A 17,384-nucleotide genomic window follows, 5' to 3' on the forward strand; every position below is an offset into this window, starting at 1 on the left:
ACGCCTTTTACCGCTTTCCAGCCTCCAGCCAACCACAAGATGGCGACCGTCCCGGTCACGTGAGGCGTCATGTGGACACGCCCTCTGTCCGGGCGGGCGTGGGCCGGAGCGGCGGAGAAGATGGCGGCGCACAGTGGCGCTGCGGTGAGGTACGGAGCCTGATCTCCGGCGTGAGGAGCAGCGGGCCCCCGGGGAGGCGCAGCATGGAGACGGAGGAGGAGCAGCACATGACCACCCTGCTGTGCATGGGCTTCTCGGAGCCGGGCGCCATCCGCAAGGCGCTGCGTATGGCCAAGAACGACATCAACGAGGCGGTGGCGCTGCTGACCAACGAGCGGCCCGGGCTGGACTACGGCTACGAGCCCATGGACAGCGGCACCCGGGGTGACGGCAGCAGCAGCAGCAGCGGCGGTGGTAGCGGCGGCAGGAGCACGGGCTTCGACCCGCCCCCAGCCTACCATGAGGTTGTGGAGCCTGAGGTGAGGGAGACTGGGCTGTCATTGCGGCCGCCATGTGTCACCGGGTTCTGGGGTGTGTGCCCGCTGCAGTGCTGACGGGGAGATCCCCGGGGTGTGTGCCCGCTGCTGACGGGGAGATCCCCGGGGTGTGTGCCCGCTGCTGACGGGGAGATCCCCGGGGTGTGTGCCCGCTGCTGACGGGGAGATCCTCGGGGTGTGTGCCCGCTGCTGACAGGTGTGTGTGTGTGTGTGTGTGTGTGGTGTCACTGATGTGTGTGCCCGCCGCTGAAAGGGTGGGTGTGTGTGTGTGTGTGTGTGTGGGGGGGGGGTGTGTGTCACTGATGTGTGTGCCCGACACTGACAGGTGGGGGGGGGGGGGGTGTCACTGATGTGTGTGCCCGCCACTGACAGGTGTGTGTGTGTGTGGGGGGGGGTCACTGATGTGTGTGCCCGCCACTGACAGGGGGGGTCACTGATGTGTGTGCCCGCCACTGACAGGTGGGGGGTCACTGATGTGTGTGCCCGCCACTGACAGGTGGGGGGGGGTCACTGATGTGTGTGCCCGCCGCTGACAGGTGGGGGAGGGGTTTACTGATGTGTGTGCCCGCCGCTGACAGGGGGGGGGAGTGTCATTTATGTGTGTGCACGGCAATAGCATGGGGGGGGGGGTCACTGTGTGTGCCCGCCACTGGCAGTGGGGGGGGGGGGGTTCATTTATGTGTGTGCACGCCACTGGCAGGCGGGGGGGGGGGGGTCACTGATGTGTGTGTGCCCGCCACTGACGGGGTCACTGATGTGTGTGTGTGTGTCTGCCACTGATGGGGGGAGGGGTGCTTGGGAGTCACTGAGATGTGTGCCTGTCACTGAGGTGTGTATCCGCTACCAACAAGGGGGTGAGTCACTGAGATGTGTGCCCGCTAATGACTGGGGGAGTCACTGCGTGTGCGTCCGCTGCTGATTGGGTTAGGTAAATATCACTGGGGTGATGTGTTAGACCTACCAAAGGTCCTGTGCCCTCTTGTGATGTGGGATATAAGACCAGCAGAAGATGGGGGGGGGGGGCTCTAGTGTTGGGGAATCTTGAGGCTTTAAGTATTATGTGTTTTCTTATGCTGTGCAGTATTAGGTGGTCAGGGTACTGTATATTGCTATCCTACAGGATGGAGGTTTCTCTGAAGAGCGTGAAATACTGGGAGCATTGGCATATTTTCACAGCAGCCCTCAATCAGCTGCACTGTGTGGTCTGGTAGCTTTGTAGCTGAGCTGCTGATTCATATGACCATACATTATGCTTATCTTTTGTATGCAAAATTCCCACTTATTATTTATTTATTAAGTTTCTTATATAGCGCACACATATTCCGCAGCGCTTTACAGAGAATATCAGTCCCTGCCCCAGTGGAGCTTACAATCTATGTTCCCTACGGGTATGGTATGCCGTTCCGACAGTCGGGATCCCGACCGTCATCAGCCCGACGTCAGGATCCCGACTGGCCGGACTCAGACAGCGTGGCAAGCGCAACAAAGCCCCTTGCACTCTCGCTCGCCACCTATTCTATTCTCCCTCTATGTGGGTCGTGGACCCCCACAAGGGAGAATAGCCGACGGCCGTCGGGAACCCGGCCGTCTGTGTTTTAACAGTCGGGATCCCGATGTCCGGTTAATGACTGTCGGTATCCCGACTGTCAGGACCCCGCCTGGCACCCGTTCACTACCACATTTACATACACACAGACATTCTAGGGTAAATTTTTTGTTGGGAGCCAATTAGCCTACCAGTATATTTTTGGATTGTGGGATGAAACCGGAGCACCCGGAGGAAACCCACGCAAGTACGGGGAGAATATTCAAACTCTGTACAGTTAGGGCCATGGTGGGAACCGAACCCATGACCTCAGTGCTGTGAGGCAGTAATGCTAACCATTACACCATACGTACTGCCCCGTATATATAACACATGGTGGGAATAGAACCTATGACCTCAGCGCTGTGAGGCAGTAATGCTAACCATTACACCGTCCGTGCTGCCCCGTATATATAACACATGGTGGGGATAGAACCCATGACCTCAGCGCTGTGAGGCAGTAATGTAACCATTACACCGTCCGTACTGCCCCGTATATATAACACATGGTGGGGATAGAACCCATGACCTCAGCACTGTGAGGCAGTAATGCTAACCATTACACCATCCGTACTGCCCCGTATATATAACACATGGTGGGGATAGAACCCATGACCTCAGTGCTGTGAGGCAGTAATGCTGCTAACCATTACACCATCCGTACTGCTCCGTATATATAACACATGGTGGGGATAGAACCCATGACCTCAGTGCTGTGAGGCAGTAATGCTGCTAACCATTACACCATCCGTACTGCCCTGTATATATAACACATGGTGGGGATAGAACCCATGACCTCAGTGCTGTGAGGCAGTAATGCTGCTAACCATTACACCGTCCGTACTGCCCCACTTGAATTTTTCTGTACTTGTAAAGCTGCGTACACACTGTGATCTACCCACAAATCCTCCCAATTTAAATTCTGTGGTTGCAGTATCCCATTGGTTGTGCTGCACATCCAATGGGATTATTCCGTTGCCGTCACCAGGCTGATACATGCCGCATGTAGTGATACGTCACGCCGCTATACAGTGTGTACAGTGAGAGATGTGTACCCAGCTTTAGAATGTATCTACGTATTGTGTGCCTTAGGGCCTCATTCAGACCTAAATACCGGACTGCAAATTCACAGCCCTGATGATTATCAGACAACAGCGCATGTTTACAGTATGCTGTGTGATGGCTGCTCGCTTGGTGATTGACACGCCATGGCCATTTGGGGGTGGTAACCCTGCATTTTCTGCGAGTGCCCCAGAAAACGCAGGTGTTCTCCGTCCATTGGGACATCCGCGGGACGTCCCACGGCCATCGCAGCGCAGAGTAAGTCCTGGCTCACTCACCGCTGTGAACAGAGGGAAATGCCATTCGCTGGTTAGTGATTGCGAAGGGTTTTCCCCTCGTCCACAGCTGCAAACGAATACACAGCCGTGCACACCGGCAGGAATTTGCCCTGCAATCAGATCTGAATCGGACCCTTAGCAGCTGGCCTTTGTAATGTTATGGATGTGGCGTGCTAAAATGCCTATTGACTAAATTGTTTAAAATGCTTACAAATACATTCAGTCTGATGCCTTTTTAGGCACTTTGTAATGGGTCCTACACACGGGGCGATTTCTGACTAGATCGCTTAGAAAATAACCCTACATCGCTCTGTGTGTAGGGACCATAGGGATAGCTAGAACACTGGCCCTGACGGATCGCTCAGCACACAGCGCTGAGCGATCTTGCAGTGCAATCTACATTGCTCAGATCGCTCAGCAGTATCGCCGGTGTGTAGGCCTCTTAAGGCACAGATTGCATTTACATTGTTCTCCCATCCAGGTGGAGTGAGGTTTATAAAGCGGTGACAAGAGTTGAAAGAGAACAAGAATTGATTTGAAAAAAAATGACAGAAGTGGTTGAGGTTAAACACACAAAATAATGCAGATATGTCTTGTGTTATTCAGTGTATTTTATTGTCCTACCTGTTCTAAGCACAGACTTGTAATGCTGGTCTCCGCATAGCCTGTTGCTGGCACGATTGTTTGGTTGTTACGGGCAGCAGTGTCTAACATACAGGTTTCCTGGCTTCTGACTTTGGGTCATGTCTGTGCTGGAACCTCCTTTCTTGCGCTGCCAGTTTGGTGATAAGCAGTGGGAATTTCTTACTGGGTAAAATGGAAATAAGCATATATTTATTACTCGTGTATGTGGGGAATTAGAATGTGATGCTTTTGATGAAACTACAACACCGAAACTGTAGTACCGCGTCGCCCACTGAGCTGACCATAAGACAGTATCGTATGGATTGGCCAATGTGATTCTAAAGGTCCCCATACACGCTGCGAATCGCATTGCACGCAAATCGCTTGCGATATGATCCGCCAGATAACGCGTAGCATTGCAGCCTGTATGGGGACCTTAAAGGCCCTCTTACGCTAGGGCGATATACTCGCAATTTTGGCAATTTAAATGCGATTTCAGTAATCGCATGTACAGTGCCCAGATTACATGTACATGACAATCTCGTGCGCATTGCATTGCACCTCCTTGGTCATACCTCCCGCCGGTGAAATCTGTCGCCAGGTCATCAGGAGCGCAAGCCCCTGCCTGCGAGTCATTGCAGCAGTGCTCGCCTCTTCTCCCTCCTCTGGCGGCGGTGGCAGCAGCAGCTGGGAGGGCGCATCCTCCCCTTCCTCTGCGCTCCCTCCTCCGGCGGCAGCAGCTGAGCGGACACCTCCTCCCCTTCGTCCGTGCTCCCTCCTCCCACCCAGCGGCGCCGCAGCGACAAGTGTCAAGCACTGGCTATTTACTAACCTATGAATCCTCGGCATACACTATCCAATATTCAGCCCAATTAGCCAATAATTGTCTGTCTAGGGCAGATAATTGGACAGTGTATTGCTGCAACCAATCAGTAAATATTGTTCTGTCGAACATGCATAACCTATAGATCTGAATTGGTTGGTTGCAATTCCCCTATTCCTTCCCTTAGCTAGAATGGGAAAATGCTTCCTCCTAAGGGTCCGGCAATAGCATCTAAATTTGCACCCTTTGGGGCCTGAAATCATCCGCACTACACACGAGTGTTCGAAGCCCTATAGAACAGCGAACAATTGTGCGACTCTCAGCCTCTGCTGTGATTGATTTGCTCCTCCAAGTACCTCACCCCCTGTTACAGGGATCTCTTTCAGGGCCTGTAAATGAATGAAGTACTGCAGGTGAAGGGTTGGCTTCCATTAGAAGAGTTCTGATTTATGGAGATTATTGTAGGAGCGTATACAGCAGCGTGAGTGGAATCTGCAGCTGTCAGGCAGCGACTGGCCAGATTCTCTCCCTGCACATCCCTGCCGCTGTTGTGTAATAGCCGAGGGTGGTGTAGGTGGAAAAAACAATTCATTGTCTCAAATCGCCAATAAATTGACATCTCTTCTTGGCAGAAAATGGCAATCAGCCTTGAAGATAATCTCATTTCCTAAGTACAACTAATGTCTGTTAAGCTAAGACACTTGTGAAGACCGGGGAATATCAAGTTAAGATTATTGACATAAATCCATTTAAACTAAGACCAGCTGAGGTTGTCACCATAAGCTGAGTGGTCGGAGCAACGTTTTGTCACCCACAGAGCCGTAGTGAGAATATATCAGAAGAACATGGAAATTGCTGATGAAGTCGCTTGTTAAAATTCTGTTTCTTTTTGCTGCCTGTTCTGTGACAGATGAATCAGGGAATAACTGTGTTGCATCTGTCTGCCAAAGGTGCTGAGCTTGCAGGACAGGCCGCAGTGTGATGAAATGCTGTGCGTTACTAACTATTAATAGAGGAGGTCTGCTGTTTACACACGTGTGTCCTGTGTGTGAGATTTGTAACTTCAATTAAAGGGCAAGATCAAATATAGGGGCAGATGTATAAAGCTTTAAATCCAAGGGTGATAAGGAGAGATAAACGTCCAGCCAATCACCTGCTAACTGCCATGTTATAGGATGTTTGAAAAAAGTCAGTAAGGATCTGATTGGCTGGACGTTTATCTCTCCTTATCACCCTTGCATTTATCTCTTGTTAAGGCTTAATACATTTGCCCCATTTTTTTTTTTTTATATTTTTTGGTGCATTATTTCCTCTTTCCTATCATTATTTCATACTAGTAAGCCTGCTTGAAGCAAAAGCTTTGAAAGCTAGTCGCCTCTGTGAGAGAGAGATGTAGTTTCACTCGCTTCCAACAGATGGCAATGTTTCATAGACACACAGGGGTAGATTTATTATAGCGGCGCCTATCGCGCCGCTATAACAGTTCCTGCTTCGCCTCATTAGCGAGGCAAAGCAGGAGGGGACACCGACAAGATCTACTAAGATCTTGCCGCCGGAGTGGGGGAGCGCTAACTCCCCCCTCCGGCGATGTCCCTCCTGGAGACAGCGCATCAGTTAATACTGATGCGCCGTCTCCTTCCCCCCCCGGCCGGCTGACTGCGCATGCGCGGGATCTCGCTAGTCTCGCGAGATCCCAGCGCAGCTCAGCCCCAGCAGCAGGGACAGCGCTGTCCCTGTTGTTAGGTATAGGCATCGCCATCTGCAGCTGGCGAAGTCGACAGCTGCAGGCGGCGGAACGGTCAGCGATGTTGACTGTTCATAAATCTGGCAGGAGGCAGGGGCGCAGTGCAAAACATCGCCCCTGCGCTATGCCTCCTGCCCCACACCGCCGGCGTTAGAGTAAACGCTCGGCGGGTGTGATAGATCAGGGGAAGCGCTATCCCCTGCTATAACGCACGGGGATAGCGCATATTCCCCTGATCGACGTTTAATAAATCTACCAGACAGTCACTAGACATATCGATGATTCCACAGCTATTAGCCACCTGTATAGCTTCCTTTTGCAGTAAGATACTACAGATGTGTCCCCCTGCAATTAGCATCTTGCCGCCATATGGGCACTGACGCTTGGTGTAACCGCTTCGCCATGGGCAGCAAGGCTTTTTTTCCCCATATAGTGTTCCCGCTAGGCTGTTTTAGCAGTGCCCGATTTTTAAAGGGCAAATTGCGCCCTGCCCCTCTCGCAGCGCCCCGCTAAAACAGCCTCACAGTGAAGCCCAGCGTCACCATAGACGGCGCCAACATAGAGACTTCGGAGGGGTCGCCCCCTTCGGAGACGGCAGCGGCCGGGCCCGCCCCCTTTCATGACCGCGGCGGCCCGGACACCGCGCAAAGGTAAATTCACTCTCTAATGGAAAAAACCATGTGCACTGCAGGTGGGGCAGATGTAACATGTGCAGAGAAAGTTAGATTTGGGTGAGTTTTTTTTTTGTTTCTGTGCAGGGTAAATACTGTCTGCTTTATGTTTACACTGCAATATAGATCTCACTTTGAAATACAACCCCCACCCAAATCTAACACTCTCTGCTCATGTTACATCTGCCCCCCCCCCTTGCAGTGCAGCATGGTTTTGTCCATTAGAGAGTGAATTTGCCTTTGCGAGTGAACCAGAATAACCCTATGGGTAGCATTCAATTCCAGGCAAATTTTTCAGCTTTTTGGGGGAGAATTTGACTCGCATTATTAAACCCCAGTGCTGATTTTTTGCCAGGTTGAAAAATCCAGCATCGTCGAAAAGCACGTGGATGGGTGAAATTGCCGCAAATGCACACATTTCTATGACTTTGTGTGTGTTTTCTCCCATTTTTGCATCCGTTTGACTGTCAAACTTCCCATTGTTGACCTAATTGTGTCGACCTTACCTATGTAAACTATTTCAGATGTCAACCCAATGCATTTCGACCTATTGACCGTATTCCAACCTGTTGTATATGAGTCCCTACTGACCAGGGTAAAGCAGTGGGCACATCTGCAGCTGATACCAGAAGAGACAGTCTCTAGGGTAGGGTAACCTCATTTACAAGATTACATAGATAAAAATGCCTTAGAGACTCTGAAATCTGTTTCAGTTTGTATCTTCTGCTTCAGAACAAGAAGGATTAAAGTCGCCCATACACGGCGCGATGCACATTGTGTGTTTTGAACGAGATCGAATCGCATCTAGTTCCAAACACATGCGATGTGCTAAAGCAGTGTACATGCAGCAGATACTTTTTGTGGTGTGCGATGTGATGTGCGCAGGAGAGCGCATCGCACTCGGTAATTGTACCGTGAATCAGAATCAACTTTATTGGCCATGTATGCTTGCGCAAACTAGGAATTTTTTGTGGATTTACAGTGCAGCATCAAGCAGGGATAAAGGGGGGTGAAGGCATTACATACATTATATTAAGACATTACATGTGGGGAACACATACCCGTCGAGCTGCACAGCGCCTAGGCAGCCATCAGAGGCGCCACTGGTCGCTGCAACAGCCAGGAAGGTAACATTAAGCAGAGACAGTACAGTTATCACATAGGGAGCACATACCCGCCAAGCTGAACAGCGCCTAGGCAGCCATCAGCGGCGCCACTGGTCACCGAAACAGCCAGGTAGGTATCAATACAAGCAGAGACAGTACAGTTATCACACATGGAACATATTTGGCTGAGCTGCACAGCTCCTAGGCAGCCATCAGTGGCGCCATCTTGATCATGCTGCTCAAAGGCAGCAGTAATAATATTAATTTTCATGGCAACTGAAGCATGAGTTCAACCGGATGTAGCACTTTTCTTCCAAAGCTTGCACACCCTGCCAGCTTGTTGCTGGCAGGGTGTGCAACTAGTGATGGTACAGCATACAGGCTTTGCAAACAGTGGTTACAGAGGTACATGGTACAAATCATTGTAAAGAAACAGTAAACAAAGAAAATACATAGCTTTCATCAGCTTAGAGGCTGAGAGAGGTGGTAATTGGTGAAAAATAAAAAGATGCCATGTGCGGGTGTAAGTCCAAATCCAGTCCAAACTCCAGTCAAACTCATGCTTCAGTTGCCATGCTTAAGATGCAGGCAAGCCTTTAAAGCAGGCTTCCAAAAATTTCCAATATTAAAGGAAAGTTTGGGTCAGCTGGTACAGGGGGAGGGGCTGGTGTTTGCACAAATTCCTCAACAGGCTAATTAGTGGAAGGGGGAAGTTGCAGGCTCCAAGTAACAAAACAATTCACAATGCAGACTGTTCTTTAAACGAAAAGCATCAGATGTTCAAAATGGGATTCATGTACCTGTAAAATAGGAGATGAGATGGTTTTAGAACTTCTCTCCAGTCAAACTCATGCTTCAGTTGCCATGCTTACGATGCAGGCTAAGATGCAGGCAAGCCTTGCAGGGCACCTTTAGCTGTTTGCTTGCAGGGAATTGTGGGGTTTGTAGTACCATAACAGCATTATAGTCGGCTGACTTACTGCGTCCGTTGGGCTTGGTTACGCCAGCGGTTGTCACTACAGGGTTCCCAGCGGAGCCATTTTATTGTAGCTTAATATGGGAAAAACACTATAAACTAAATGTTAACTCCAGGGCGACTGCAGGGAAGTTTGCCGAACAAGAAATAGGGCACCTCTGTGTACACCTACAATTCACCATTCTAGGGGCTGTGTTTGGTACTTGTGGAGATGTTGGGCTACCCCAAGCTGCACTGTGAGTAATGCACTGAATCTTTTCACCCCTCCCCCTCAGGACACTGCGGCCTACAGGTGGGTGCCGCATCCAATAGGCAGTTTCAGTGCTGCACCTCCATAAGGGCAAGGCACATTTGAAACGGTGCGGGGAGCGGTGCCCCATTGACACAGCCCAGCAGGAATGCTGCATGTCTCTATCTGATGCTATGTTCTGCTTTGCTTGGCTATGGCAAGCACGCACTCTGCAATATGTAATAGCTATGATATTGAGTGCTACTTTACACATTAATATCTCATAGAAATATTCAGTGTAATCTCCAGTCACACATCATACTAAAGAATGTATGTGAATGAAGCCATACAAGATATCCCTGCTAGGTTATAGGGCTGAATGACGCTGGTCTGGTTCCTTTGTACCATAGAGTTATGGGTGTGGTATAGGAGCCCGACAGTCATTAGCCTGACGTCGGGATCCCGACTGCCCAGACTCAGACAGCAGGGGGAGCACAACAAAGCCCCTTGCGGGCTCGCTGCACTCACCATACTGCAGGCACAGTGGCTTGCTAAGCTCGCCACCTATTCTAGTCTCCCTCTATGGGGCCGTGGACCCCCATGCAGGAGAATATCCAGTGGCCGCCGGGATCCCGAGTGTTGGGGTTTTAACAGTCGGGATTCCGACATCGGCGTAACGATTGTCGGAATCCCGACTATCGGGCACCCATCCGGCACCCATTGTTATAAGGCTATTGTAATGAGGCTAAAGAAAAGGTGTTAGAAATAATGACATTTTATGGGTTATCTGACTGGAATGAAAATCTGGTCACTTCTGGGAGCAAATGACAATCAACAGTTTGCTCCCAAACATGGAAAACGGACAAAAATAGTAATTCATACAAATTGGTTAAAGCCTTCTGATTAAACCAAATTAGGCAACTGACTGTTTTTGTCCATTTTCTAGCTTCTTGGAGCAAATGGTTGATTGTAATTTATTCCCACACATTACTAGGTTTTCGTTCCAACCAGCCAGATTGGAAAGATAATCCTAATGCCCATACACACTGGCCGCTTTTCAGCTGAAAGCAGCTAAGTTTCAGCGGCTTTCAGTTTAAAAGCCGCCCATCGTCGTCAACCGCCGCTCATCTGCTGGTATTACCAGCGCTCACCTGATACGACCATAACATCCCAGTGTATAAATGGCACAGCGAGTATTGTTGCCGACCAGTTAGATCCCTTTATGGGCACTGTATGCCCAAACTCTAATGGCTGTTCCAGCAGGGTAAGACGCCATGCCGCCCAGCACACATCCTCTTTCACTTAATCCACCATCACTGAGCGCAGTGTTCCCCAACATCCTCTCAATACAATAGAGCAGCCGTAGGATGTGATGAAACGGGAGAGTTGCAGCAGCAATGTGCACCTGACAGATCTGCAGCAACTGTGTGATGTCGCCATGCACCAGATATTTTTCATCCCATTCACAAGTGTCCCAGATCAGACACCCATGCTGGGCGCACCTTAAAGTAAGTCGGGGACTGTTCAGAGCTGATCACCGGTGTACAGATTTGCAAACGGTTTGATTATCGGAAGGACGGGGCATATATTCGGATCGTAGTGCACATGAGCCCAAACAGTCCCAAAAATCAGCGAGTACTATTTCAGCAATCCCCTCGCAACTCGACAGATAGGATGCTGCCGTTTGTGGGTGGTAACCCCGCCATTTTCTGGGAGTGTAAGGAAAAATGCAGGGGTGCGCAAGCGGTTTCAGGGAGAGCGTGTGACACCAGTTCCAGCCCCCATCAGTCTGTCTGTCGCGGAGTCCTGGAAGGGTGCGCACACTTAGACAGACTGGGAAAGTCATTAGAGTTGAGAGAGTTGCGAATGTACCTGCATCTGGCCGGCGATTGGAGATCTTTTCAGGGCGGGATTTCACTCATCAGGTCTGAGTAAGGCCCATTGACCACAGCGCCTTCTCAGTACTGACACTAATGTAATTGGTTGGGTATTCCATATTGTACTACCTTTTAGGGAAAGGAGTCTTATCAGTGCGCGCCATGCTTGTTGATCGTCGGCGCAGTCTGCTGGGATTGCTGCCAATTCTGCATCCTTGCAAAACTGTCAGGGATCTTGCAGAATATCCTCCTGTGCCAGGGAGGCCTTGCATAACACTGCTGTAAAGTGTAACAAATTGCTGTACAATCTCAGTTACTGGTCCCTGTGTACGTTCCTGGACGCCCACCTTGTAATTTTTGCTTTCAGTTGTTTTTGGTTTCCTATAAGACACATCTATTCTGTTGTTACCATGTCATAGAGTCACTTCACCAGCAGGCAATAAACTAGATCTTGTTGACCTTTTAGCACCTTGGCTTGTTCCATCTGAGTATAACCTGGCACTGGTGAGGTGGCAGTAGGTAGATGGCACAACGTGCTGCCAGCTGCTGTTAGAGACCCCTGGAGCCTTTCTTATGCTGGGTACACATTCGGCAATTTATCTAAAGGATGCATGCCCCTGCGGGTCTTTTTAGTCCCCCTCTGTCGTCTGTAGGTGCCGTCAAATCTGGACTATACAGATGGAGCGCCTCTCAGCCAGTACTGGGAATCACCAGATTCCCTTAGCTGGCGATACCCGTCAACACCTCGGCAGGGAGATGGGAAGGGATCGGGGGGGAACTGCTGGGGGCATCACGGAGCTGCGTAGGGCTCTTTCGGAAAGGGGCTAATCTTCCATTAAACAGCCTAGAATACCACATAAGCTGCGGTGATATTTCTTTATTTATTTACAGTTTCTTATATAGCGCAGCATATTCCATTGCGCTTTACAAAGGTTCCTTGACTAGGACCCCTTGGTTTTTTTATTCTGTATATTAGGTCGTCATTTACTCATTGATGGCACGCCTACATGGAAAGAAAGTCACAATGTGTTTCTGCGATGTGCCTCTGAGCAGTCTGTCAGGGACAGTGTTGCAAAACACTGAGCAATGTAGCGGCATTTTCTTACCGATCTATTGAGATAGCTTAACAATTTCCCAGGGATCGCTAAGTGTGTAGGCCCCATAACCTAATGTCAATATTTTCCAGGTGCTAGCTTTAATTATGTTTACATTTTAACCTTGTTGACATAACAGTTGGCGATTTGGTGTCGACATTGCCAGTGGTGACTTTGTCCGCATACCATGAAACCAGGCGCAGTGGTAAGAGTGGCCCGCGGCAGAGAGTCCGACGCATCGCCGGGAAATGCGCAGTTAGAATCTGGGTGCTGCAGGTGGACCCAAACCTTCTTTTCACACTGGTGATTAGAAAAGGTGCCTGTAGGGTGTTATATGTGCAGCGGCCTATTACACAGCCACGAGCGGGATACCGCCATTCCGTCCCGTTACCGACAAGTTTGTAATTAGAGCTGCAGCAATAAAAAAACACAAACCATTAAAATAATAATTGTCCCAACATTTCTTCTGGGACTTGAAACGGCCATTACCAGCTGATAGTGTGTTGTTGTGTGGTATAATGTAACGGGCAGTACATGGTTAATAATTACCTGGATCGGGTAATGAAATACAATACATCGGCTATTTATACGGCTATGAAATCACTGGAGCGTGTGCTCTGTTTATCAGGTGGTTGTGTTATGATCTCGGTCTCTTGCAGAACGTTCTCCTCTTCTGCCAGCTGGAAAACTATATAACCATTCCAACCAATTCTATTCAATCTATTTGCTTCTAGAGGATGCTAGATAAATAGTCTAGTTACTACGGGAAACCTCTGCACTTCTGTAAAGCCCACTTCAGTCAATATGCCCCTTAAAGTGTCACCTGAGGGCGGCTAAGGTGCCCCATGGCTCTGCGCCGCTATTTGTGCCCAGTGAATGTATTGGCTGGAATGTCGGTAATGTTGCCCGTGCCTCTGCGTCGTCACTAATTAATTGCGGTCACGAGACTGTTAGTGCTGACCCCGTTACGGCTCCTTAATCTGCATGCAGGTGACTGTGTGCCGTGTGTGGCTAGGACACTTGATAACAGGAAGCTGTTGGTTACACCACCTCTCCTATTGCGTGTTCCATCCTGATTAATGGGCGGAAGGCAGATTTGTGAGTGGTTACAATGAACACAGCGGCTGTTAATCCTATCAAGTGTTTTTGTGACCTGTAATGTGCATTCTGCAAGTATAGACACGCTCATGATCTTTATGTATAGAGGGTTATATACTGTACTACTAGCACAGTGTATACAGAGCCGGCCGCCTCTTCCCTAAAGACCGTCACTAAGCTGCAAATTAAATGGGTATTGGAGTATGCAGTGTAACGCCTGAGGCTACGGCTACTGATACATGGTTATATGCATATTTAGTGGGTGCGTGTATGAAATTACTTTGGGGATCTCTCTGTGTAGTCAAGGACACAGAAGACTAAATGTACAATGGGTAAACCTGATAGGGTGCTGGTTCTGCTACAAAAGTTTTCATATACACCGATCCTCAAAGTGGGCTAAATAGCCAATTTTAGAGCAACACAGGCTGTGCGACAGCTGCGCCATACATCTCGCTACAAACTCTCCAAAGTTTTCATATACACCGATCCTCAAAGTGGGCTAAATAGCCAATTTTAGAGCAACACAGGCTGTGCGACAGCTGCGCCATACATCTCGCTACAAACTCTGCCAAATTGTGGCATATTTAATTACCACGGGGCTTGCCGTATTAAAATCCTATGGCTTATTGAGTATGATTTTTGCATTACTTACGTGACACATGTACAATGCATGGTCTACCATTGCATGTCTAAGTGCTCAACCAGGGTCAGGAATCTGCAGGCAGCGCCTGTGCTCAACCGGGATCAGGAATCTGCAGGCAGCATCAGTGCTCAACCGTGGTCAGGAATGGCCAGGGAGCGTCAGTGCTCAACCGGGGTCAGGAATCTGCAGGCAGCCGCTGTGCTCAACCGGGGTCAGGAATCTGCAGGCAGCCGCTGTGCTCAACCGGGGTCAGGAATCTGCAGGCAGCCGCTGTGCTCAACCGGGGTCAGGAATCTGCAGGCAGCGCCTGTGCTCAACCGGGGTCAGGAATCTGCAGGCAGCGCCTGTACTCAACCGGGATCAGGAATCTGCAGGCAGCATCAGTGCTCAACCGTGGTCAGGAATGGCCAGGGAGCGTCAGTGCTCAACCGGGGTCAGGAATCTGCAGGCAGCCGCTGTGCTCAACCGGGGTCAGGAATCTGCAGGCAGCCGCTGTGCTCAACCGGGGTCAGGAATCTGCAGGCAGCCGCTGTGCTCAACCGGGGTCAGGAATCTGCAGGCAGCCGCTGTGCTCAACCGGGGTCAGGAATCTGCAGGCAGCCGCTGTGCTCAACCGGGGTCAGGAAGGGCCAGGCAGCGTCTGAGCGGGTGCACAGATGCTGCCCTGCATTAGACTGCACATAATTGAAATCCCAGGAATTTTAGGGCCATATCCTGGGATCCCGCAAATCGGAAACTTACAAAAGTACAGTTATCATCACACATGGCAGACTGTCGCACCATGGGCAAAATGTAATGGGTTGCGTTTTTTTATTTTTGCGATTTTGCTTGGATGGGGGAAAATCGCGCAGTGTGTTAAATGTGTGAGTGCCAACATTGATGAGAGAGATCCTCAAAATATCATCAAAAAATGCCAGCGTCGCTCACAGCAAATGTTTTTTTTTTTTAAATCAAGCAATTTGTATTACTTTTTTTTGGGGTCATTTCCATTCGTCAAAACAAGACAACATTACAATAAAACAAAATTAAAGCGGTGCATTCTCTGGACATTGTTCTCAACGGATTGGGTGCAATATTTAACTAAACTCCAATGAATGGACTTGGCTGTATTTGGGCCTATTTATACTAAAAGAACAGTCGCTGTCATTTTTATTGGATATTTTGAGGATCTCTCACAGCGTTGGAACTCAAAGGGTGCCAACCAGTCACAACAGATTTGTAACTGGCACCGCGGGGCAGGAAAAAGGGACATTGGTGGTACAAAGATACAGGCCGTTGTACTGGATGGCGGAATCCGCTAATTGATAATGGGGTAATTTCATTACACGGTGGAGAAACGGATTCCAAGAATAATTCTATAAATATGATGTAGCAACTGATTGCGAGCCTGCTGTCTGTACAGTCCTATGGAAAGTACCTTCATTCTCTTCATGCTGTTCTTCTTATCGGTTCTGTGTAAATGTTATTTAGTAATAATACTTGTCATTTCCTACCAGTAGAAGTTGCTCAGCAGGAGCATTACTGAGCATAGAACCTAAAGGAAATGTTCTTTGTGCAGGTGGTTCCCCCCCCACCCTTCATGTAATGACAGGTAACCGCTAGGTCTCGTGGAGATAATGTAACGTGCTTCTGTTTGGTAATCACTTGTTTCCCTACGTGTGTACACTTATGCTGATACGCACAGCAGGGCAGGTTATAAGGGTTTCATATACTGCAGTAGAGCTGTGAGATTTGTTTTAGAATGTGCTGTAAACATTGTGCAAAAAACAGGTTATTTTCAATAAAAAATACCAGATGAAGTTAAAACTGCTACAAAGATATACAGTGATTCCAAAAGCGCCTCAAGTCGTCACGCAGCTTTAAGCTGGCCATACATTAGAACGATTTGCACATCGTGAGGTATATTTGGGCGGTCCCGCGGGGTGAGCGATTGCTCAACTGATCATACGTGCTGCTAGCATGATCCATTGGGGTGACTTGCGGTTGTAAGCAGATCGTATGTGTTTTATTGTACGTACGGTGGCTTCTTCAGTCGATCATACGATTTGCATCTGACAAATACAAATATGGCGATGCACACCCATAAGGGGTAGTAGAGCTGCAGCCAGAGGATGGGACAAACATAGGTTGGGGTAAAGCCAGATGTGGCAGGGGGGGAGAAGGAACTTTACTTATACCCCTTTAAGATATTTTCCAAACTCCCAGGTCTTTCAACCCAGCATTTTATTCCTGAAAAGCACCACCTGGTATTCAGACACGGGTCTGTCCTGGGATCGATCCGGCATTTGCCAGGTGAAGTTTCCCTCAGCGACCCGGGTTGCTGAAGTCACGCGGGGCAGGAGGGAGCGGCGGCACTTTATTGGGGAGGGGGGGGGTGTTATTGAGGCCGCGCTTGGAGCAGAGGATGCCTCCTCTATATAATGTAAACAGGACGCGGGTTGCTCAACCCAGGTTACCCGTGTACAATGCCCAGCAAACCGAGTCTGACCCGGGTAAAACCCTTCCTTTACCCTGGGTCGCAATGTCGGGGTGCTGGACCCTGGTTTATCCTATTGGCACTTTCATACCACGCAATGACCCAGGTCTGACCCGGCCTATTTGTGCGCTGTGAAATTGGTATCATCTAAAGGATGCAGCATGGGAATTTGTTCTCTGGCCACATAAAAACGGTTTTAATTGGACAGGAAGGGTTGTCTGATGCCTGCTGATGACATCAGCGACAGCCGGGGAGGGACAGACACCACACGTGACGGCACTGTACCAGTCTGCATTCACATGCCCAACGGCAGAGGGCCCAACTAAGGGATACGTAGGGCGCCAGTGCAAGTGTTCTTATGTTGGCATGCGGAAAGAACCCCTAGAAGCCAACCAGGATTACGGTATTCCGTTCAGTGACTGCTAAGCATAGCCTATAAAATGAGAATGATCTTGGTCGTATTGAAGACCCCCTTCTGATGTATACGGTGCGTTGACTGACTGTGTCATGGCGACTTTTCTGCGCTCCCTCAGAACTTTCTTTATTAAATATAAAACTTGGATAATATTTGCAATATCCTGTAATATTAGTAAGGCGGAAG

At 49.4% G+C, this 17,384-nt stretch overlaps 1 protein-coding gene across 2 annotated transcripts in view; it reads left to right on the top strand.

Moving 5' to 3' along the window:
• The first annotated feature begins 46 nt into the window (after positions 1–46).
• The window catches only part of USP24 (ubiquitin specific peptidase 24), a 130,115-nt gene continuing 112,777 nt past the window's right edge, over positions 47–17,384 (top strand). For both annotated transcript variants that reach the window (XM_083157587.1, XM_083157588.1), the window contains exon 1: positions 47–479. In XM_083157587.1, coding sequence (XP_083013713.1) covers positions 204–479 — 276 coding nt within the window. In that variant the 5' untranslated portion in view covers positions 47–203. The remainder of the gene's footprint in view (positions 480–17,384) is intronic.

The sequence above is a fragment of the Crinia signifera genome, chromosome 8 (genome assembly GCF_055691185.1).
Source record: "Crinia signifera chromosome 8, ASM5569118v1, whole genome shotgun sequence".
Lineage (NCBI taxonomy): Eukaryota > Metazoa > Chordata > Amphibia > Anura > Myobatrachidae > Crinia > Crinia signifera.